This window comes from Drosophila miranda, chromosome XL (assembly GCF_003369915.1).
Source record: "Drosophila miranda strain MSH22 chromosome XL, D.miranda_PacBio2.1, whole genome shotgun sequence".
NCBI classification, from domain to species: domain Eukaryota; kingdom Metazoa; phylum Arthropoda; class Insecta; order Diptera; family Drosophilidae; genus Drosophila; species Drosophila miranda.
Window position 1 is genome coordinate 7,056,095 of NC_046673.1, and position 24,333 is coordinate 7,080,427.

Consider the following 24,333-nt stretch of genomic DNA (forward strand, 5'->3'; position numbering starts at 1 on the left):
ATAGAACAGAGAGCGATGGGGATCGGCAGCCGGGAGCATTAAACAGAACAGCCAAGAGGGGGTTCAGAAAAAAAAGTTCCCGCAACGGAGGAGCATGCGCGCCGGACCTAGTGACTTAGCGATTTTTTTTGTTCTGAAAGAAAAAGTGAGTGGGATGAGGATGGAGTAGTGGCCATCACCCTGCAAAAAAATGAATAAAAGATAAATAAATGTGATTCCAGGGGATCCAGATCAGGGAAAGACCAGGAACCAGGACCAGGAAGCATAAGAGTGAGTCCGCTCCAAAGGGGGAGTAAAGAAACCCCAAATTTATTTTTTTGTTGGCCGTAGGGAATAGGTCACAGCTCCGCCACCCTGGCCTGTTGTTCCTGCTGGTCTCGAAGGATCAGACCTGGCCACGTAGTGCGGGACCCTCGCCCACTTAGGGAGAAGAAAAAAAAGCACATCAACTTATTTACTCCCATTAATTATTTTTGTTAGACGTCTCTAGTTATAAGTATATGTAATTTAAGTCCGTCCATATTTATTATATATATGTAACCTATTTATTTATATTTATTATATTATTTATTCCTATTAATCTAATTATTTATTAACCGCCAGTAGTACTAAGATGAGGGGGGATGAATAGGCAGGCCTAGTTTAGAAATGATATCGTGTGAAAATAGGAAATGAAGTGAAGATTATAACGAAGAAATGAATTGTTAAGCGTTTCGTATGGGGGGAAGAGGAGCCACAGCAACGAGAGGGTAAGGTTTTTGCCAATGGCAGGGAGATCCGGAACGTGTGATTCAGATCTCAGGTAGGGTGGGTGCGTCGGGGGTAAAACATCGACACCTCGACCTGGTCCAAGTCTGTGTTGAGGGAAGACTGTAATGTTGTTTGTCGAGTAGAGTCCGTTTTTTCAGTTTTTTTTTGTCGGTTATTTTTGTTGTTTCATTTTGTTCGAGATGTCCAATCAGTTGGTTGTTGTGCGACCTGAGGGCTTGGGAAGTATCCAGCCCTGGGATGACTGGCTAGCCGGCCTTGCCCCAAAGAAAAACAAAGGTTCGTAACAATAATGGCGCCCAATCTGAGACAGGGAAGTGGACTCGCAGTCCTGGCTCGACCATCAAAGAGGGAGAGTACGGATGCGAATCATACGGACGTCGAAGAAGTTATAAATATCCAGCAGAGAAGATAGATCTCGAGTGGTATTCTGCAATCTGGGGTCCATCGGTGTTCCGGTGGCCTGTGAGGGACTCGACGAGTTGGCTCACAGAAGCACGGCGCGGAGGGACCTGAGGATGCAAGAAAAAAATCCACAAAGTAAATAGTTTTTTTTGATGTTTGATGTTTCGGCACTTATCTGACAACGGGAAGCAGGCAATCTCAAGAGGGGATTTGGTTTGGCACTGGCAGAGGAGAATCCAAAAGCCAGTTAGCAACCGGCCCGGTGCCTGGTGTGCAAAAGGAGAACCTGAAGAAAAAGAAATACCCGAAGTTAGGAATGGTCAGAAAGATTTCTGTTTTTCGCTTCCCCTGCTTACCGCTGGATGGAGTCGGGAGAGTAGATTCTCAAGGAGATTTTTTGTTCCGAGTGGCCCGTGGGGACAGATGTCGGCCACGCGTTGCACTCGGAGCAGCTACAACATCCCGCAACGAACATTCAGTAGGGAAGTAGGCGGAAACAGCGACTGTAGGGAAGTGAGCGCCCTTGACTCTTAATCTTTCAAGGAAGATAAGATCAGTCAACAGCGCTCGCCAAATTTTAGACGTTGGACAGGAAAAGACGTAGAACACCATGTGCAGAGTTGGCCCTAGTAGTAGTTGTGGTTCCTTTCCCCCTTATTAGTGTTTTTGCCGTATTAAACGTTTTTGTGCTGAAGATCAGTGAGTTGGCGTTATAGGTAGTGTTTATGCGATTGTTCTGGAAAGAAGAGTAGATAATTAATTGTATTGAATAAAAAGATAAGTAGGATAGTTCGAGGTAGGGAAATACAGGGCTAGGTTGATGAGCGCGTACAACTTGCGGTCTAAGCAGAAAATGACTCGCAGGACTCCTCCACCAGGTAACCTCCAAGGACAGATGCAAGGCGGGGACACACAGGGCGCTGAGGGGCGTGAAGACGACAGCTGGAATTTGCCAGGCCAATCGAACGCACTGCCCTCCGAGATTCTCTCAGGAGTAAATGTCGCCATAGCGCAAGCACAGGAGACGTGGAGAGGCAGCATGGCAGATACTCTGAGTAGGACGTTGCAGGAGGAGATCCGTCGCGGCTTTATGGAGCTGATGGGGCCATAACAGAGGTGATGGCGCCTCTTCGCCAGAACGTGGAATTGATCCAAGATCTGAGATTGGAAAGAGACCAGGGTGAAAACAACGATAATAATAATGGCGATCAGCAGCCTCTAGCTCACCTCAGGCAGAAGCCGAACACAGGGACCATGCCCAAAAGACCCAAGGACGATGACGCATGGAATTCACAGTCGCCTCCAAGGAAGCCGGCGAGGTTGAGCCAGAACTGGCGCCGAGGAATAGCCGATGCGGACCTGGATCCAGGTGCTGGAAGGCAGAGACGGGAGACATCAGGAGACGGCGGAGGTCCAACAGATCTGCCACCATATGAAAGGAGAGATGATTGGAGAGGAGCGAGATGGGGCGCGTCGACAAATGGGAAATCCACTTCGACGGAGATGGAGATCCAAATAAGATGACGGTGCAGGACTTCGTGTTCAGGGTCGAGTTCCTCCGTAGGCAGAACCGACGGTCGTGGGACGAGGTCCTTGACAACTTTCACCATCTCGTCAAAGGACAAGCGGCGGAGTGGTATTGGCAATTTGTCCGAGAACGGCCTCCGGAAGGATGGGAGGATTTGAAGGACGAGTTGGTGTCCCGGTTCCGAGCAGTGGGTGGCGAGTTCGAGCGGCTACGCACCTTGCACGAGCGAAGGCAACAATCTGGCGAATCTGTGGAAGAATATTTTAGAGCGATGCGCAGACTGGCGGCTAGACTCACCACACCTTTGGTTGAGTCCGAAATGGTGCGAGTCTTGAAGAAGGGGCTCGATGATGAGATCGCCCGCTACGTTTACGCGATCCGAGTCCGGAACGTGGAGCAGCTGAGGGAAGAGTGCCTGGAAGTGGAGTACCACTTTCGCGGACGCGAGCAGAAGTCGACGTTCCGTCCTGTGCCGAAATTCCAATCAGCCGGGAAGCGAGTGGAGGAGCTAGAGCCGGAAACGGAGTTTCTGGATGAAGACGAAGCAAGGATGGTGGAAGAAACTCACCTGGCGAACAAACCCAGGCTGTGTTGCTGGAATTGCGGCCAGTTCGACCACGGATTCCGAGACTGCGTGGCGAAGGAACGCAAAATATTTTGTTACCGCTGCGGGAAACCAGAAATGTTTACTCCAACGTGTCCCAATTGCTCGGGAAACGCACGAGCGGGCATGATGAAAGCGGGAGATCAGCGCTCGGGACAGAAGCCCGCGAAGAAATGAACGATGGTCCACTAATTAATATAGAATTTAAGAATAATAGCCCGAATAAATTAAATAAAAATAGTTTGAAGTTTGTACCGGCCGAAGAAAGGATGAGGAGATACATACAAATTCGAAACCAAATCTTTGATGACAGGCAGCTGGAGGGGATGCGCGGTGTCAGTCGTAGACTCCAAAAGGCCCGTTCCAGATTTAAGGAAAGGCGACAGACTCGCAAAGAGGTGGCCGAGGCAGTCAGACGAGGAGCAGGACGCGATCCCAGAGTGTTTGCCGAAGTGCAGATAAGAGGACATCGGATTGCTGGACTCCTAGATACTGGGGCATCCGTTAGTGTCTTAGGAAAGGGCAGCCGTGAACTCCTTGCCGACCTTGAGGTGGAAATGGACAATTATGTCTCGATCATCAAGACAGCCTCTGGAGAAGACAGGTCCATAATCGGCAAAACCAAACTCTGCGTAAGATATAACGGAATGAACAAAGAGATCTTGTTTTACGTATGCCCGTACCTAGAGCAAGCCATGTACTTGGGCATAGATTTCTGGAGATCCTTCGCGCTGGCTCCCACAGTCCTCGGAGAAGAGTCCAGTAGATCCAGCGAGGTCCAAGTAGGCGAGATCCAAATGTCACAAATCAGCCAGTACGCCGAACATCGCCCGGAGGACGTGGAAGTGGAAGCTTGGGCCCTGGAAGACACGGAAACCGAAGAGCTGGAGAAGGTAAAGAAGGAGTTTCTGACCTATGAGGATGCCGGATTGGGAACAACGACGGTAGAGCAGCATCGGATCCAGTTGATCGAGGGCGCAGAACCATTTAAAGATCGGCATTACCCTCAATCCCCAGCGATGCAGGAGGTGATCTGGACCGAGGTGGATAAAATGCTGGAGCTAGGAGTGATCGAAGTTAGCGATAGTCCATGGAGCAATCGGACGACGGTGGTGCGAAAGCCAAACAAAAATAGATTCTGTTTGGACGCGCGGAAACTGAACCAACTCACCGTAAAAGATGCTTACCCTCTTCCTAGTATCGAGGGTATACTATCCAGGATTGACCAGACATACTACATTTCTAGCGTCGACCTCAAATTCGCATTCTGGCAGATTAAACTGGACCCAGAAAGCCGGAAGTGCACCGCATTTACCGTCGCAGGCCGTCCGCTGTATCAATTCGTGATGATGCCCTTCGGTCTGTGTAACGCTGCCCAGAGGTTATGCAGAGTGATGGATAAGGTAATTCCAACTCAGCTCCGATCAAACGTTTTCGTTTATTTGGACGATCTTTTGGTGATAGCCCCGGACTTCCAGACGCATCTGCGGTATCTGCGATTGGTGGCCCAGTGCCTGAAAAGAGCGAATTTGACGATAGGCTTAAAAAAATCCAAATTCTGTTTTAAGTCGCTAAAATACCTAGGGTTTATCATCGGAGGTGGCACGCTGCAAATGGATCCCGATAGGGTTGTGGCTATACAAAAGATCCCGAACCCAAGTTCAGTGAAGGAGCTACGGAGTTTCATAGGAACCGCAGGATGGTATAGGCGCTTCATCAAGGACTTCGCAACCGTCGCTGTACCGTTAACAGATGCTCTGAAGAAGCATGCGCGCGGGAAGTTTTCCTTGCCAACGGAAGCGAGGGCGGCCATAGAATCCCTGAAAAAGGCCCTCACCACGGCTCCTGTATTAGTCCATGCCGACTTCAAACGCCATTTTTACATCCAGTGCGACGCCTCAAATTTTGGAGTGGGAGCAGTGCTTTTCCAGCTGGATGACGACAAAGCAGAGCGTCCAGTGGCATTCTTTTCTTCCAAGCTGAACAAACACCAAATAAATTATTCTGTAACGGAGAAAGAATGTTTAGCTGCGGTATTGGCGATAGAGAGATTCAGGCCATATGTGGAATTGATGCCGTTCACGGTAATTACTGATCACGCCAGCCTCAAGTGGCTAATGTCACTCAAGGACCTGAATGGGCGTCTAGCGAGATGGTCATTGCGGCTGCAGAGGTTCGACTTTGAGATCGAACACCGCAAGGGAGTCGAAAATATAGTGGCGGATACACTATCACGCTGCATCGAGGAGGTGGTTCTAGACCCAACGGAAATCCTCGGATTCCAGACGACGGAATTCAAGTCAACGGAATACCAGGAGCTGAAAGAAGAAATCTGCAGGAACAAAGAAGTATTGCCTGACCTGCGAATAGACGGGGACCTAGTATTCAAGCGAATGGCCTTCGCGCAAATCGACGACCAAGTGGAAGGTTCCATGTGGAAATTATGGATTCCCGCGGCATTGACGAAAACCCTCATCGCAAAGGCCCACGAAGACCACACAGCTGGACACGGTGGAATGAAGAAGACCTTGCATAGATTAAAAAGGCACTACTACTGGCCGGCGATGACGGCACAAGTGCGGGAATACGTCCGAAGCTGCACCGAATGCAAGGAATCCAAAGCACCCAATTACCGGAGCCAAGTCGGGATCGGTCAGGAAGTAACCACGGAGAGGCCATTCCAAAAGCTCTACATAGACTTCCTTGGAAAGTATCCCAGGTCGAAAAGGGGACAGGCTTGGATTTTCGTCGTCGTAGACCACTTTTCGAAATTCACCTTCTTGAAGGCGATGAGAGAGGCGACCGCGGCGAACGTCATTCAATTCCTGGTGCAAGAGGTCTTTTACAAATTCGGGGTGCCAGAGGTGATCCACTCCGACAACGGAAAGCAGTTCCTGTCGAAGACTTTCATGGACATGGTCAGCGGCTTCGGGATCCGACACATGCGCACAGCAGTATACTCGCCGCAAAGCAATGCAGCCGAGAGAGTAAATCGGACGATACTCGCTGCAATAAGGACGTATCTGGAGAAGGATCACAGGGACTGGGACATCTACCTACCGGAGATCGAAGTGTCAATCCGTGACTCCGTGCACGAAGCCACAGGCGTCACGCCGTTCTTCGCTGTATTTGGACAGCAGATGTTCCTGAATGGGAACTGCTATAAGCTGGCGAGGAAGCTGCAGTCTTTGACGGAACACGAAGTGCACGCATTAGATCCCGCGGATAAGCGACACCTCATTCGCGAGCAAATTAAACGCAGCCTACACCAAGCGTATGAGCGGAGCAGCCAGCGTTATAACAAACGGGCCCGAGTCTTTTTCGCCAGACCTGGCCAAGAAGTCTACAGGCGCAACTTCACCCTCAGCGACTTTGGCAAAAGCTACAACGCCAAGTTCGCCCGGAAATTTCTAAAATGCAGAGTCGTACGTCCAGTAGGGAATAACGCCTACGAGCTGGAGGATCTGTCGGGGAGGCCGGTGGGGATTTTTCACGCCAAAGACCTAAAATTGTAGCGAAAATTGCAGACTGGGGACTTCAGAGTTAAAAACACTCACTTAAGGATTATCAGATACGTGGGTGTAAGCCTACGTTGGGCGCTGCAAGATCCTCCTAGGCACTGTAATGTCCGAGAATGCCAGCATTTTTGGTGAAGCTCTTCGATGTTTGCGAATAATTCTCCGCGGCCATGGTCGCTCGAATTTTCGCTAGGTGTTGCATGCGAAGATATCGATAGGCGAGACCCTAGAAGCGCTGAGAGGAAGGTATTTTTTTTGAACAGGGTGGCAGGGCCAAAATTTAAGGGGAAAGGTTAGCGAAGAGTGGCCACCGGGTCCTGGAGAGTTAGAGTTCCGCGCGCTCTCCGGAGCCGTTGTGAGAGGATTTCCGATCTCATCCCATAACGGAGTCCCGAAGCCAACTCACCCACACCCAAAAGAAAAGAGAGCCGACAGCAGCCCGAATCAGGCCATGCCCTTGAACCTAGTTCAAGGGCGATAGAACAGAGAGCGATGGGGATCGGCAGCCGGGAGCATTAAACAGAACAGCCAAGAGGGGGTTCAGAAAAAAAAGTTCCCGCAACGGAGGAGCATGCGCGCCGGACCTAGTGACTTAGCGATTTTTTTTGTTCTGAAAGAAAAAGTGAGTGGGATGAGGATGGAGTAGTGGCCATCACCCTGCAAAAAAATGAATAAAAGATAAATAAATGTGATTCCAGGGGATCCAGATCAGGGAAAGACCAGGAACCAGGACCAGGAAGCATAAGAGTGAGTCCGCTCCAAAGGGGAGTAAAGAAACCCCAAATTTATTTTTTTGTTGGCCGTAGGGAATAGGTCACAGCTCCGCCACCCTGGCCTGTTGTTCCTGCTGGTCTCGAAGGATCAGACCTGGCCACGTAGTGCGGGACCCTCGCCCACTTAGGGAGAAGAAAAAAAAGCACATCAACTTATTTACTCCCATTAATTATTTTTGTTAGACGTCTCTAGTTATAAGTATATGTAATTTAAGTCCGTCCATATTTATTATATATATGTAACCTATTTATTTATATTTATTATATTATTTATTCCTATTAATCTAATTATTTATTAACCGCCAGTAGTACTAAGATGAGGGGGGGATGAATAGGCAGGCCTAGTTTAGAAATGATATCGTGTGAAAATAGGAAATGAAGTGAAGATTATAACGAAGAAATGAATTGTTAAGCGTTTCGTATGGGGGGAAGAGGAGCCACAGCAACGAGAGGGTAAGGTTTTTGCCAATGGCAGGGAGATCCGGAACGTGTGATTCAGATCTCAGGTAGGGTGGGTGCGTCGGGGGTAAAACATCGACACCTCGACCTGGTCCAAGTCTGTGTTGAGGGAAGACTGTAATGTTGTTTGTCGAGTAGAGTCCGTTTTTTCAGTTTTTTTTTGTCGGTTATTTTTGTTGTTTCATTTTGTTCGAGATGTCCAATCAGTTGGTTGTTGTGCGACCTGAGGGCTTGGGAAGTATCCAGCCCTGGGATGACTGGCTAGCCGGCCTTGCCCCAAAGAAAAACAAAGGTTCGTAACATTCGGGTAATGTTACTAGCTAACTAGAACCCTCAGCCTTGCCCAGAAACTTTAATCCGATTGACGAATCATTTTCCCACAAGACTGGTTCATTTTAAAGCAGCTTCAGCTCTTGAATTTGAATTTTCAATGGTTGGGACCGGTTGCTACCGATTCATACTCGATTCAAATAGAGCGAAAAAGAGAACCTTAACTGATTTAATGAGAGCGCAAAAAGAGCCAACAACCGTTTCGAAGAAAGCAATTCGACCATCAATACTATCGATTGGATGCAAGTGGTGTGCGCCAAATAGAAATTGTTTGAAAGTGAATGAGCGAAAAGGATTTAGATCCAATCCATTGGAATAAATGATTTGAGAGCGGTCACCGCAGGTAGAGTTCAGTATTCTAGGGATGGTTGTTAAATATGTATTGATATATCAATTTTTTGATATATATCGACTTATATGTCTGATATTTTTTGGCTGGGCGAACATATTAACATGAATATTTTTCTCAGATTTGGCCGAGTCGATACTATTTTTCTGTTGGCTCAGGACGTTAGATCAAATATATCCGCGACTTTTGATTCTACTTATCGATGTACAGGAAGCTGCGAACATCGGTACTTTTGTGCGATAGTCTGATAAAATCCGGCGGTTACATGCCTTTATTTTGAAAATAACAAGCCGCCCATAAAATTGTATTTATTCAAATAGTAACCACTCAACTTAACCACTGTTCATCATCAGCGATCTTTTCTTTTTCCCTGAAGAACATGTGTTTGATTCCAACTACACAGAAAGCGACAAAAGTAACGAAACTCCTGGTGCTAAAAAATGAAGCTAGGAAGCCGCAAAGGTTACCTTTATAAAGCCAGTGCTGCCAATGCGGGGACAGAAAATATATCGTTTTCGCCGGCTTTGTCAATCGGAATAGGCCAAACATTTGTTCAGATATTGTCAACAAATCTGGCAATTAATAGTCAGTTCAGTGAGTGTTCTGTGTAAAAATTGTGAAGCTAGAAATAAGTTACAATAACACGCCTAAGTTCGCCTGTATTTTCAGTAGTAATTTCGAACTGCATCGTTCGCAGCCTCCCTGAAAAAAGCAAGTGAAAAGTGAACAAATAGCACAGTAATTCGAATTACTTTCTTCAATTAGTGCACATACGTACGTATTTATTGTCTGAAAATCAGAATCAGTGAGAATCCCAATGTTCTATCAGAATGAACGGTCATCATCGCAAGAGAAAGTGGCAAGCTGGGCGCGGTGAGGATCTCACCCCCGACGACCGTAGTGAGTTAATTGCCGAGTTGATGGCTAAACTAGACGGAGTCAATTTCGTCGCCGACTTTTTCCACATCTGTCGACTGAAACTGCTGATCACCGACTGCCTGCCCGACCACAAGGAGCAGCTGCTACGCATTCTCATAGGCTGTGTGACCCGGCCCCCCAGCCCGGCCACAGCTAGCTACGCCAAAATTGTGAGTCTCCTCTGCAACGACTTTGATCTCCTGATGGTCGACTGCATCCGCGCCCTGATGGTGGTCCACCAGAAGGCACTCATCGATGGCAAGTGGGAGAAGGCGCGCGGCCTGGAGAGCTTCTTCGCCGAGCTATGCAAGTGACATAGCATAGAAGGGCCCTGGCTATGCAGTTTGATCACTGCACTGCCCCTGTTCGGACACGATACGTAATACATATCAAACTCTCGGTAAACAAAACATAGCATATTCAATAACACGACATTAACACACGAGCCTAACACACGAGCCAAATAAACGAAGAATCTAGGCAACGATATTGGTGCACTTTAAGGATTTGTTTTAGGTACTACTCGTATTATTATTTATTCAACAGAAATTCCCCACCATCCAGCCCCGCAACCCACTCGACAATCCGTTTGAAGAACTCAGCGTCGACCAGCTCGACGATCCGCACATTCCCATTTTGTCATCTTCGCTGCAGCTAACCAGGCTCCATGGCCCCCAGGTAGATGGGCACCTGGAATCACACCACACAAAGGATGTGTGGGGAAATTATCCACATGCACATGCCCCTCTGTACTAACATCTTGGCTCACTCAAATTTCACAGTTTTATTTTGAAGAGTGAGAGGTTTTAGATTGGCTAACGACCCAACAAAATTTTGGATCAAGCTCAAACTGCCATTTGATTATGTTTATTAAACATACGAGTAAAATCTGCGTCCAACAAAGGGGGAGGCGGGGGGTGTGCATTAAAGCTACTTGAAGAGCAGAGGCAACCTGCAGTGAGGCTCCGTCTGACTGGGATTGTCCGAATAGAGCGACATGGTCCTAGCGGTGAGATCGATAATGCCAACGGCAATGGTTTTGACCACCTCATCACAGCTGCCATTCTCGCGCCACACGCAATACATTCCCCCAGAGACATCGCCCAGCATATGGCGCACATCCTGCTCGCTCGATGGCGGCTTGTAGGTGCCGAACGCCTGCATTCGCGATACGCTGGAGTCGACCATCAGAGCGTTGGCCTGATCCTGGCGTATGCGATCGAATCTAGGATCGAATCGAGAATTACTCAAGCTGCGCTAATGACTACTGGTAGATCTCTGGTACTCACTGATTCACATGGTAGTTATGATTGCCCAAGGGTATCTCCTTGATGTTCAAAAGCGACTCATTCTTACGGTCTGGCGAAGGCGCCATCTCCACATTATAGAACATCTGGCGGGGATCGCTGTGAAATCAAGGAACAAGAAAACTGCAGACTGTTGACCGTTGACCAAAGTCCCTTTGATACTCACGCCAAGAAGGTAAAGTTAATGGAGCAGGCATCGGCTGCTCCCACACCTGCGTCCTTGAGCACCCTAAAAGCATCGTCCACATTGCTGGTGGCCAGCAGGGCTCGTGTCAAGAAGTGTCTCGCTAAAAAGCATTAAAGCCAACCCTCATTAAAGGTCTCTTATCCCATCGAAAGGGAAATGGGAAGTACACTCACGTGTCTTGCCACTGCGCAACAGCTCCGCACTGATCGTATTGATGCTGAAGACCAGGCCATGATAATTCTGATTCATGGTGTAGCCGGGCAAGTGTCCGGCATAGCACAGGGACATAAAGTGCTCCTCCTTGACATTGTATTTGCCCTGCGGCTTGTCGCTGATGATGTGCGCGTCAACAAAATAGTAATGATTGAGGGATTCCGTCAGGGCATCCTCGGTGTGACCCAACAGTCGCTATAAACGAGACGTTGCACTGTATTAAAGCAATCTTCTGGGGCTCCTCTAGGCTTTACCTACGCAATTCTTTTGGTTGACAATGATTGTGGAGCAGCCAGTCGGCTGGTTATTGTTGCGCGGCTGTAGCTTCAACGCCTGCGGCAGGATGTCGTCAAGGTGCAGCAGAAAGAGCTGAAATATGATAAACGTTTTAAAAACAAAATTAAATATATATATTAAAATATAACCATGTACGTCTGCTAATCTCTTTATTTATAAGATATACAGCTGAAATTTTTCAAACAGCAGTACCGTTCTTTACTGGACTTTTCGATAAAATATACCGTCCGACCCTCAGAAATATACCAAAATATACCGTCTCATTTGAAAAATATACCGTAAATGTACTGACGAATTCATGTTCTATTTTACATATTCCTCGTTTTTAAAATTCCGTGGAATATTACTAGCTATACAGCACATTTATCTATGCCCGAATCATTTTATCCGATTAATTAAACTATTCTCAACTTGACTGGTTTATTTTAAACACTTGCTTTTATTGAATTTTGCGTAAAAAGAGGTTTTAGCGAAATAAGTCGAACAAAAAACAAGTAGCGAAATAGGTCAATCAAAACAAACGAAAAAGGAAATTGCTCAATTTTGCTGACTAACTAAATCTCTCAGCAATGCCCACATAGTTTTATCCCATTGATGAATAAATTTTCTACAAGATTGGATAGTTTTTAATCCTTGCTTTTATTGTATTTATTGTAAAAACAGGGTTAAACGAAAAAGTTCAACGAAAAAAAGAGTCGCAGTGTTGCTGGTATTTGAAGACGTGATGCGTGTATAGCCTTTGTACACCCTATTTCGCTAATTTTGTATGAAGATCAAACGTAATTTATTAAGACCTTTTCTCAAATTGTTATTCTTTAGACATATTCAAGTACCTTATTAGTATCTTGCATATATTTATGTCGATCCTGATACCTACTGAGCCTTGGAAGACAAACGTATTCACAATTCTATAACATTCATTTCCCCCAGGGTATGTGTGCATGGAATTAGCAACATGTTTGTGTATGGAATGGGACTCATTGTTGCTAAAGCGAAACTGCGGCGAATCGGGTATTGCCAAGCTATATAGATTTTCCCACTTAGCTTTATCGCATAGATAAATACATTTTTTACAAGATTGCTCCTTTTAATTACCTTTATGTATTTTATTTTGACTAAAATACGGTTTTCAAGGAAATGTTGCCGCAACAGTGTGTATGGAATGGGACTCATTGTTTCTAAAGCGAACTGCGGCGAACTCAAATTCGATTCAAAAAACGACCAATTCTTTGTTCCGTTGAATAAAACTATCTATATAGAACATTTAGCCATGCCCACTCAATTTTGTACGATTGATGAATCCATTCTATACATGATTAGCGTATTCGAAATACTTGCATTTATTGGATTTCTATATAGCATTGAAAATGAAATTAATAAATGACAAAAATACCATTTAGCACTAAAAAACACCACATGGGAGCGCGGCGAAAACCAGTATTTCTACAGTATGACCCTCAGAACAGCACCGAAATATATGGTCTCATTTGAAAAATATACCGAGTGGTGCGCGCCAAATCGAACTTTTTTGAATGTGAGCGACAAGGATTTAAATGTTGTCAACCGGGCCTTTATCTATCCCCACATAATTTAATACGATTAATGAATCAATTTTCTACTTAACTGGCTTATTTTTTATACTTGCTTTTGTTGGATTTTGCGTAAAAAAAGGTTTTAGCGAGAATGGTCAAACAAATGAAACGTAATAAAAAGTAATAAAACGTAAGAGAAAAATCGTTCCCATTGCTCAATTTCTTTATTCCGTTGAATAATTCTGACTAACTAAAACCTTTAGCTCTACCAACATAATTTTAGGCCATTAATGAATAAATTTTCTACCTGATTGACTACTTTTAAGTACTCCCTTTTATTGTATAGTGTTGAAAACAAGGTTTAAACAAAAAAGGTCAACAAAAAACAATGGTAACGTGAGTATGGAATGTCACGTCAATCGGAGTTTGGGCATAGGTATACCCTATTTGGTTAATATATGAAGAAACTGTTTTAAAACGTAATTAGTTAAAAAACTATCTCAGATTGTTATGTTTTAGACATATTAATGCATATGATTAGGGTCTTGTAAATATATCTCGATCCCGATACCCATTCTTGGTTTCTGTAAGAAGACCAAAACCTTCAAAATATCGTTGAAATACCTTTTGAACAGAGACTGAATAGTTTTGGCCTATATTGGTGCATTAGATGACAAAAATTTTCTCAGTTCCATAAAATCCATTTCCCAGGGTATGCAAAATGTTGCTCAATCCGCGCAATGTTGGGGAACAATGCTGCTTGATTTCACGGCACATGAGTCTGCCTCATACAAATTGAATGCTGCCAGCAACATAACACGTAAGAAAACGTAAGTGGTTGCGTAATAATTTTTACGTAGCTGGAGCTGGGGCTGGCATCGACATTGGCCTGCACGCCCATGGACATCTGCCCAGTGCCACGGAAATGGCCATCGGACACATTTACCAGGAGCTCATGGGCATGAATTTCAATCAGGCCAATATACAGCAGCAGCAGCAGCAACACCACCACCAGCAGCAGCAGCAGCACCACCACCAGCAGCAGCAGCAGCACCACCACCAGCAGCAGCAGCAGCAGGCGGCTCTCCAGCAGCAGCAGCAGGCGGCTCTGAAGCAGCAGGCGGCTCTGAAGCAGCAGGCGGCTCTCCTCTCCTACGGCCAAAAGGCCGTAACAGCAACTGGCATAGTCCCTGACCCACGCGACGTATGTTCTCAAAGCGGTGTTTCGGTTGCACAAAAAAAAATTGATTTATGGGAAATTTATTTTATTTATGCGGAGTGGTCTACTAATACACGCTGAAGTTTCTCGGAATTACTGCCCGACACAGACGCCTACCACGACAGTGCTGCCCAGTCAGAGGTCGTGAAGGCTTGAGTGCTGTGTGTGCGTGTGTGTATCAGTGGATGAACTATTGGCAGCACTGGTTAATCTTTTTGTGTATTGGTGAACGAAAAATGCCGGCATACACATGCCCACAGAAGTCTTAAAGTGAGACTTCTGCGGATCGAAGAAATATCAATCCAATCCATTGCATTTTGCGCAGAAGAAGCGATGTCTCACTTTGGGCGACTTTTTCTGTGCTGCCAATTATTTAAGGGAGATAGTTCTCTGCTCTGAGGCATCTATCATGGAACACGAGTGTGTAGAGGCCGGTGCCGCAAATATTTCGAATATTTCATTGCACTTTGATGATTCTCCATCGCCATTTGCACTTGTTGGCTTCAAAAACCATAAGCGCCCTCAAATTCATCCACTAATTGCCTGGCAAGCCGCACATTTCGAATAAAATATATAAAAATCTACCATTTACCATATTTACCTTCTTTTTTCTGTGGAAAAGATTAAGTTTTTGAAAAACAAAGCACTTTATTTTCACTGTAAAAATGGCAAATAGTATTTGCAACGAAAATTCCGCGGAGTTCAAGTAAAGCTGCTGAAGGTTGAAAAACTTCATTGTTACTATCGATACATCGATGTTTCTTCAACTATCGATGGAAGAAAGAGCGCCAACTGCTTGGGTTTGATTATTCGTACAATTTTGCTCATGATCCGACATCAAATACCTTAATTTCGATATTCCGTTTAGTATTTTTAAGCATTTTTAACATTTATTAAAAAATTAATTAACAGACGACTCGGAAATGGCGTAACAGAAGCCCGAGCCAGCTCCGGCCAACTTCACGCGCTGCATCTGGAAATTGATCGAAAATTGAATTTAAAGCCAATCCACTGGCAGAAGGGAGATTCTTACACATTCTCTGTACTGTTGTTGCCACAGTTTCAGTGCTCGTTCCAGCCCCAGGTGTAGATCTCGCCGGCTGTAGTCCGCAGCAGGCCGTGCTCTGCCCCCATGTGCACGCGAGCAGGCGTCTGGCCGTCGGGCAGTCGGAGGCTCAGTGGCTGGGGCACCGCCTGCTGCTCGCTGATCGAGCCCGTGCCCAGCTGTCCGTAGCAGTTGCGGCCCCACATGAGGATCTCGTTGTTGCGGAGCAGCGCCGCATTGTGGGTCCAGCCGACGGCCAGCTGCCGCACGTCCTCCTCGAAGAGGAAGGCGTTGGACTGGTCTTTTGACCAGAAATGCTGCCCCACCAAACTCAAAGAGCTGTCAAAGTTGAATAAGTTAAAGTAAAAAAAAAACGTAAATACATTTTTTTAAATCTATATGAAGGCGCGGTGGACGTGCCTCAACTGTTAAAGTTGAATGAGTCGAATCCTCCAGAAATCAGGAAAAACAAACAAATTATGAATATGTACGCAGAAGAATAAACCGTTTGTTTCATCCACGAGATTCGCAATGTACAACTTTCTAGCTTAAGGATTACACATGCATTTTCTCAATATAAAAACAAAGACCTCCTGATTATAGACGTCCGCCACGACCGTATCTGCGACGGAGGCAACTCCTCCGCAGCACCTCCGCAACTTTTTGTGAAAATATGTTGAACGAAAAATCGGTAGAACATTTTTTTTTTTCATCGAAAAAACATGCCATTCGCAATTCATGTTTTTTTTTTCCCATGTAAATTTAATAAATTTTTAATTGAAAGACATCTGAAGAAGATTCAGTTTAGTCAATAGAAACAGTGCCAGTATTAGGAAAAAAATATATACATACATATATGTATGAGAAAAAAGCTCTTGTCGGCCTTTTTATAGGAAAAGCAGCCTGCAGTCGGCGCTGCAGCTGCGCAGTAGCGATGGACGCGTCAAAATGGCGGAACGTGGACTTATCGATAGGTCCCTCATAAATATTTCTCGTTTTTGATATTTCGGGTAATGTTACTAGCTAACTAGAACCCTCAGCCTTGCCCAGAAACTTTAATCCGATTGACGAATCATTTTCCCACAAGACTGGTTCATTTTAAAGCAGCTTCAGCTCTTGAATTTGAATTTTCAATGGTTGGGACCGTTTGCTACCGATTCATACTCGATTCAAATAGAGCGAAAAAGAGAACCTTAACTGATTTAATGAGAGCGCAAAAAGAGCCAACAACCGTTTCGAAGAAAGCAATTCGACCATCAATACTATCGATTGGATGCAAGTGGTGTGCGCCAAATAGAAATTGTTTGAAAGTGAATGAGCGAAAAGGATTTAGATCCAATCCATTGGAATAAATGATTTGAGAGCGGTCACCGCAGGTAGAGTTCAGTATTCTAGGGATGGTTGTTAAATATGTATTGATATATCAATTTTTTGATATATATCGACTTATATGTCTGATATTTTTTGGCTGGGCGAACATATTAACATGAATATTTTTCTCAGATTTGGCCGAGTCGATACTATTTTTCTGTTGGCTCAGGACGTTAGATCAAATATATCCGCGACTTTTGATTCTACTTATCGATGTACAGGAAGCTGCGAACATCGGTACTTTTGTGCGATAGTCTGATAAAATCCGGCGGTTACATGCCTTTATTTTGAAAATAACAAGCCGCCCATAAAATTTTATTTATTCAAATAGTAACCACTCAACTTAACCACTGTTCATCATCAGCGATCTTTTCTTTTTCCCTGAAGAACATGTGTTTGATTCCAACTACACAGAAAGCGACAAAAGTAACGAAACTCCTGGTGCTAAAAAATGAAGCTAGGAAGCCGCAAAGGTTACCTTTATAAAGCCAGTGCTGCCAATGCGGGGACAGAAAATATATCGTTTTCGCCGGCTTTGTCAATCGGAATAGGCCAAACATTTGTTCAGATATTGTCAACAAATCTGGCAATTAATAGTCAGTTCAGTGAGTGTTCTGTGTAAAAATTGTGAAGCTAGAAATAAGTTACAATAACACGCCTAAGTTCGCCTGTATTTTCAGTAGTAATTTCGAACTGCATCGTTCGCAGCCTCCCTGAAAAAAGCAAGTGAAAAGTGAACAAATAGCACAGTAATTCGAATTACTTTCTTCAATTAGTGCACATACGTACGTATTTATTGTCTGAAAATCAGAATCAGTGAGAATCCCAATGTTCTATCAGAATGAACGGTCATCATCGCAAGAGAAAGTGGCAAGCTGGGCGCGGTGAGGATCTCACCCCCGACGACCGTAGTGAGTTAATTGCCGAGTTGATGGCTAAACTAGACGGAGTCAATTTCGTCGCCGACTTTTTCCACATCTGTCGACTGAAACTGCTGATCACCGACTGCCTGCCCGACCACAAGGAGCAGCTGCTACGCATTCTCATAGGCTGTGTGACCCGGCCCCCCAGCCCGGCCACAGCTAGCTACGCCAAAATTGTGAGTCTCCTCTGCAACGACTTTGATCTCCTGATGGTCGACTGCATCCGCGCCCTGATGGTGGTCCACCAGAAGGCACTCATCGATGGCAAGTGGGAGAGGGCGCGCGGCCTGGAGAGCTTCTTCGCCGAGCTATGCAAGTGACATAGCATAGAAGGGCCCTGGCTATGCAGTTTGATCACTGCACTGCCCCTGTTCGGACACGATACGTAATACATATCAAACTCTCGGTAAACAAAACATAGCATATTCAATAACACGACATTAACACACGAGCCTAACACACGAGCCAAATAAACGAAGAATCTAGGCAACGATATTGGTGCACTTTAAGGATTTGTTTTAGGTACTACTCGTATTATTATTTATTCAACAGAAATTCCCCACCATCCAGCCCCGCAACCCACTCGACAATCCGTTTGAAGAACTCAGCGTCGACCAGCTCGACGATCCGCACATTCCCATTTTGTCATCTTCGCTGCAGCTAACCAGGGGCTCCATGGCCCCCAGGTAGATGGGCACCTGGAATCACACCACACAAAGGATGTGTGGGGAAATTATCCACATGCACATGCCCCTCTGTACTAACATCTTGGCTCACTCAAATTTCACAGTTTTATTTTGAAGAGTGAGAGGTTTTAGATTGGCTAACGACCCAACAAAATTTTGGATCAAGCTCAAACTGCCATTTGATTATGTTTATTAAACATACGAGTAAAATCTGCGTCCAACAAAGGGGGGAGGCGGGGGGTGTGCATTAAAGCTACTTGAAGAGCAGAGGCAACCTGCAGTGAGGCTCCGTCTGACTGGGATTGTCCGAATAGAGCGACATGGTCCTAGCGGTGAGATCGAAAATGCCAACGGCAATGGTTTTGACCACCTCATCACAGCTGCCATTCTCGCGCCACACGCAATACATTCCCCCAGAGACATCGCCCAGCATATGGCGCACATCCTGCTCGCTCGATGGCGGCTTGTAGGTGCCGAACGCCTGCATTCGCGATACGCTGGAGTCGACCATCAGAGCGTTGGCCTGATCCTGGCGTATGCGATCGAATCTAGGATCGAATCGAGAATTACTCAAGCTGCGCTAATGACTACTGGTAGATCTCTGGTACTCACTGATTCACATGGTAGTTATGATTGCCCAAGGGTATCTCCTTGATGTTCAAAAGCGACTCATTCTTACGGTCTGGCGAAGGCGCCATCTCCACATTATAGAACATCTGGCGGGGATCGCTGTGAAATCAAGGAACAAGAAAACTGCAGACTGTTGACCGTTGACCAAAGTCCCTTTGATACTCACGCCAAGAAGGTAAAGTTAATGGAGCAGGCATCGGCTGCTCCCACACCTGCGTCCTTGAGCACCCTAAAAGCATCGTCCACATTGCTGGTGGCCAGCAGGGCTCGTGTCAAGAAGTGTCTCGCTAAAAAGCATTAAAGCCAACCCTCATTAAAGGTCTCTTATCCCATCGAAAGGGAAATGGGAAGTACACTCACGTGTCTTGCCACTGCGCAACAGCTCCGCACTGATCGTATTGATGCTGAAGACCAGGCCATGATAATTCTGATTCATGGTGTAGCCGGGCAAGTGTCCGGCATAGCACAGGGACATAAAGTGCTCCTCCTTGACATTGTATTTGCCCTGCGGCTTGTCGCTGATGATGTGCGCGTCAACAAAATAGTAATGATTGAGGGATTCCGTCAGGGCATCCTCGGTGTGACCCAACAGTCGCTATAAACGAGACGTTGCACTGTATTAAAGCAATCTTCTGGGGCTCCTCTAGGCTTTACCTACGCAATTCTTTTGGTTGACAATGATTGTGGAGCAGCCAGTCGGCTGGTTATTGTTGCGCGGCTGTAGCTTCAACGCCTGCGGCAGGATGTCGTCAAGGTGCAGGAGAAAGAGCTGAAATATGATAAACGTTTTAAAAACAAAATTAAATATATATATTAAAATATAACCATGTACGTCTGCTAATCTCTTTATTTATAAGATATACAGCTGAAATTTTTCAAACAGCAGTACCGTTCTTTACTGGACTTTTCGATAAAATATACCGTCCGACCCTCAGAAATATACCAAAATATACCGTCTCATTTGAAAAATATACCGTAAATGTACTGACGAATTCATGTTCTATTTTACATATTCCTCGTTTTTAAAATTCCGTGGAATATTACTAGCTATACAGCACATTTATCTATGCCCGAATCATTTTATCCGATTAATTAAACTATTCTCAACTTGACTGGTTTATTTTAAACACTTGCTTTTATTGAATTTTGCGTAAAAAGAGGTTTTAGCGAAATAAGTCGAACAAAAAACAAGTAGCGAAATAGGTCAATCAAAACAAACGAAAAAGGAAATTGCTCAATTTTGATATTCCATTGAATAATGCTGACTAGCTAAATCTCTCAGCAATGCCCACATAGTTTTATCCCATTGATGAATAAATTTTCTACAAGATTGGATAGTTTTTAATCCTTGCTTTTATTGTATTTATTGTAAAAACAGGGTTAAACGAAAAAGTTCAACGAAAAAAAGAGTCGCAATGTTGCTGGTATTTGAAGACGTGATGCGTGTATAGCCTTTGTACACCCTATTTCGCTAATTTTGTATGAAGATCAAACGTAATTTATTTATTCTTTAGACATATTCAAGTACCTTATTAGTATCTTGCATATATTTATGTCGATCCTGATACCTACTGAGCCTTGGAAGACAAACGTATTCACAATTCTATAACATTCATTTCCTCCAGGGTATGTGTGCATGGAATTAGCAACATGTTTGTGTATGGAATGGGACTCATTGTTGCTAAAGCGAAACTGCGGCGAATCGGGTATTGCCAAGCTATATAGATTTTCCCACTTAGCTTTATCGCATAGATAAATACATTTTTTACAAGATTGCTCCTTTTAATTACCTTTATGTATTTTATTTTGACTAAAATACGGTTTTCAAGGAAATGTTGCCGCAACAGTGTGTATGGAATGGGACTCATTGTTGCTAAAGCGAACTGCGGCGAACTCAAATTCGATTCAAAAAACGACCAATTCTTTGTTCCGTTGAATAAAACTATCTATATAGAACATTTAGCCATGCCCACTCAATTTTGTACGATTGATGAATCCATTCTATACATGATTGGCGTATTCGAAATACTTGCATTTATTGGATTTCTATATAGCATTGAAAATGAAATTAATAAATGACAAAAATACCATTTAGCACTAAAAAACACCACATGGGAGCGCGGCGAAAACCAGTATTTCTACAGTATGACCCTCAGAACAGAACCGAAATATATGGTCTCATTTGAAAAATATACCGAGTGGTGCGCGCCAAATCGAACTTTTTTGAATGTGAGCGACAAGGATTTAAATGTTGTCAACCGGGCCTTTATCTATCCCCACATAATTTAATACGATTAATGAATCAATTTTCTACTTAACTGGCTTATTTTTAATACTTGCTTTTGTTGGATTTTGCGTAAAAAAAGGTTTTAGCGAGAATGGTCAAACAAATGAAACGTAATAAAAAGTAATAAAACGTAAGAGAAAAATCGTTCCCATTGCTCAATTTCTTTATTCCGTTGAATAATTCTGACTAACTAAAACCTTTAGCTCTACCAACATAATTTTAGGCCATTAATGAATAAATTTTCTACCTGATTGACTACTTTTAAGTACTCCCTTTTATTGTATAGTGTTGAAAACAAGGTTTAAACAAAAAAAGGTCAACAAAAAACAATGGTAACGTGAGTATGGAATGTCACGTCAATCGGAGTTTGGGCATAGGTATACCCTATTTGGTTAATATATGAAGAAACTGTTTTAAAACGTAATTAGTTAAAAAACTATCTCAGATTGTTATGTTTTAGACATATTAATGCATATGATTAGGGTCTTGTAAATATATCTCGATCCCGATACCCATTCTTGGTTTCTGTAAGAAGACCAAAACCTTCAAAATATCGTTGAAATACCTTTTGAACAGAGACTGAATAGTTTTGGCCTATATTGGTGCATTAGATGACAAAAATTTTCTCAGTTCCATAAAATCCATTTCCCAGGGTATGCAAAATGTTGCTCAATCCGCGCAATGTTGGGGAACAATGCTGCTTGATTTCACGGCACATGAGTCTGCCTCATACAAATTGAATGCTGCCAGCAACATAACACGTAAGAAAACGTAAGTGGTTGCGTAATAATTTTTACGTAGCTGGAGCTGGGGCTGGCATCGACATTGGCCTGCACGCCCATGGACATCTGCCCAGTGCCACGGAAATGGCCATCGGACACATTTACCAGGAGCTCATGGGCATGAATTTCAATCAGGCCAATATACAGCAGCAGCAGCAGCAGCAGCACCACCACCAGCAGCAGCAGCAGCACCACCACCAGCAGCAGCAGCAGCAGGCGGCTCTCCAGCAGCAGCAGCAGGCGGCTCTGAAGCAGCAGGCGGCTCTCCTCTCCTACGGCCAAAAGGCCGTAACAGCAACTGGCATAGTCCCTGACCCACGCGACGTATGTTCTCAAAGCGGTGTTTCGGTTGCACAAAAAAAATTGATTTATGGGAAATTTATTTTATTTATGCGGAGTGGTCTACTAATACACGCTGAAGTTTCTCGGAATTACTGCCCGACACAGACGCCTACCACGACAGTGCTGCCCAGTCAGAGGTGTATGTGTGTATCAGTGGATGAACTATTGGCAGCACTGGTTAATCTTTTTGTGTATTGGTGAACGAAAAATGCCGGCATACACATGCCCACAGAAGTCTTAAAGTGAGACTTCTGCGGATCGAAGAAATATCAATCCAATCCATTGCATTTTGCGCAGAAGAAGCGATGTCTCACTTTGGGCGACTTTTTCTGTGCTGCCAATTATTTAAGGGAGATAGTTCTCTGCTCTGAGGCATCTATCATGGAACACGAGTGTGTAGAGGCCGGTGCCGCAAATATTTCGAATATTTCATTGCACTTTGATGATTCTCCATCGCCATTTGCACTTGTTGGCTTCAAAAACCATAAGCGCCCTCAAATTCATCCACTAATTGCCTGGCAAGCCGCACATTTCGAATAAAATATATAAAAATCTACCATTTACCATATTTACCTTCTTTTTTCTGTGGAAAAGATTAAGTTTTTGAAAAACAAAGCACTTTATTTTCACTGTAAAAATGGCAAATAGTATTTGCAACGAAAATTCCGCGGAGTTCAAGTAAAGCTGCTGAAGGTTGAAAAACTTCATTGTTACTATCGATACATCGATGTTTCTTCAACTATCGATGGAAGAAAGAGCGCCAACTGCTTGGGTTTGATTATTCGTACAATTTTGCTCATGATCCGACATCAAATACCTTAATTTCGATATTCCGTTTAGTATTTTTAAGCATTTTTAACATTTATTATAAAATTAATTAACAGACGACTCGGAAATGGCGTAACAGAAGCCCGAGCCAGCTCCGGCCAACTTCACGCGCTGCATCTGGAAATTGATCGAAAATTGAATTTAAAGCCAATCCACTGGCAGAAGGGAGATTCTTACACATTCTCTGTACTGTTGTTGCCACAGTTTCCGTGCTCGTTCCAGCCCCAGGTGTAGATCTCGCCGGCTGTAGTCCGCAGCAGGCCGTGCTCTGCCCCATGTGCACGCGAGCAGGCGTCTGGCCGTCGGGCAGTCGGAAGCTCAGTGGCTGGGGCACCGCCTGCTGCTCGCTGATCGAGCCCGTGCCCAGCTGTCCGTAGCAGTTGCGGCCCCACATGAGGATCTCGTTGTTGCGGAGCAGCGCCGCATTGTGGGTCCAGCCGACGGCCAGCTGCCGCACGTCCTCCTCGAAGAGGAAGGCGTTGGACTGGTCTTTTGACCAGAAATGCTGCCCCACCAAACTCAAAGAGCTGTCAAAGTTGAATAAGTTAAAGTAAAAAAAAAACGTAAATACATTTTTTAAAATCTATATGAAGGCGCGGTGGACGTGCCTCAACTGTTAAAGTTGAATGAGTCGAATCCTCCAGAAATCAGGAAAAACAAACAAATTATGAATATGTACGCAGAAGAATAAACCGTTTGTTTCATCCACGAGATTCGCAATGTACAACTTTCTAGCTTAAGGATTACACATGCATTTTCTCAATATAAAAACAAAGACCTCCTGATTATAGACGTCCGCCACGACCGTATCTGCGACGGAGGCAACTCCTCCGCAGCACCTCCGCAACTTTTTGTGAAAATATGTTGAACGAAAAATCGGTAGAACATTTTTTTTTTTCATCGAAAAAACATGCCATTCGCAATTCATGTTTTTTTTTTCCCATGTAAATTTAATAAATTTTTAATTGAAAGACATCTGAAGAAGATTCAGTTTAGTCAATAGAAACAGTGCCAGTATTAGGAAAAAAATAT

At 44.5% G+C, this 24,333-nt stretch overlaps 5 protein-coding genes and 1 long non-coding RNA gene across 6 annotated transcripts; 2 read left to right on the forward strand and 4 right to left on the reverse strand.

Annotated features, from left to right (window-relative positions):
- Positions 1 to 485: 485 nt before the first annotated feature.
- LOC117187693 lies at positions 486 to 2,271 on the reverse strand. Its single transcript, XR_004472326.1, has 2 exons — positions 1,530 to 2,271; positions 486 to 1,459 (listed from the first exon to the last, which is right to left on the reverse strand). It is a non-coding gene; the product is annotated as an uncharacterized LOC117187693 (long non-coding RNA).
- Positions 2,272 to 9,446: 7,175 nt separating this feature from the next.
- On the forward strand, positions 9,447 to 10,141 carry LOC117187470. Its single transcript, XM_033390235.1, has 2 exons — positions 9,447 to 9,508; positions 9,564 to 10,141. The coding sequence occupies exon 2, from the start codon at positions 9,565 to 9,567 to the stop codon at positions 9,964 to 9,966; it is 402 nt and encodes a 133-aa protein (XP_033246126.1). The 5' UTR covers positions 9,447 to 9,508; position 9,564; the 3' UTR covers positions 9,967 to 10,141.
- Positions 10,142 to 10,421: 280 nt separating this feature from the next.
- On the reverse strand, positions 10,422 to 14,095 carry LOC117187033. The gene is made up of 6 exons (XM_033388710.1): positions 14,045 to 14,095; positions 11,618 to 11,803; positions 11,320 to 11,554; positions 11,126 to 11,246; positions 10,942 to 11,058; positions 10,422 to 10,877 (listed from the first exon to the last, which is right to left on the reverse strand). The coding sequence occupies exons 1-6, from the start codon at positions 14,093 to 14,095 to the stop codon at positions 10,583 to 10,585; spliced, it is 1,005 nt and encodes a 334-aa protein (XP_033244601.1). The 3' UTR covers positions 10,422 to 10,582.
- A 1,195-nt stretch (positions 14,096 to 15,290) lies between these two features.
- LOC117187034 (ultraviolet-B receptor UVR8-like) lies at positions 15,291 to 16,019 on the reverse strand. Its single transcript, XM_033388721.1, has 3 exons — positions 16,012 to 16,019; positions 15,441 to 15,791; positions 15,291 to 15,380 (listed from the first exon to the last, which is right to left on the reverse strand). The coding sequence occupies exons 1-2, from the start codon at positions 16,017 to 16,019 to the stop codon at positions 15,470 to 15,472; spliced, it is 330 nt and encodes a 109-aa protein (XP_033244612.1). The 3' UTR covers positions 15,291 to 15,380; positions 15,441 to 15,469.
- Positions 16,020 to 17,348: 1,329 nt separating this feature from the next.
- On the forward strand, positions 17,349 to 18,241 carry LOC117187466. Its single transcript, XM_033390219.1, has 2 exons — positions 17,349 to 17,608; positions 17,664 to 18,241. Exon 2 carries the CDS (start codon positions 17,665 to 17,667, stop codon positions 18,064 to 18,066), a length of 402 nt encoding a protein of 133 aa, XP_033246110.1. The 5' UTR covers positions 17,349 to 17,608; position 17,664; the 3' UTR covers positions 18,067 to 18,241.
- Positions 18,242 to 18,523: 282 nt separating this feature from the next.
- Positions 18,524 to 23,588, reverse strand: LOC117187419. The gene is made up of 7 exons (XM_033390074.1): positions 23,479 to 23,588; positions 23,047 to 23,418; positions 19,721 to 19,831; positions 19,423 to 19,657; positions 19,229 to 19,349; positions 19,045 to 19,161; positions 18,524 to 18,980 (listed from the first exon to the last, which is right to left on the reverse strand). The coding sequence occupies exons 2-7, from the start codon at positions 23,179 to 23,181 to the stop codon at positions 18,686 to 18,688; spliced, it is 1,014 nt and encodes a 337-aa protein (XP_033245965.1). The 5' UTR covers positions 23,182 to 23,418; positions 23,479 to 23,588; the 3' UTR covers positions 18,524 to 18,685.
- Between the last annotated feature and the right edge of the window lie 745 nt (positions 23,589 to 24,333).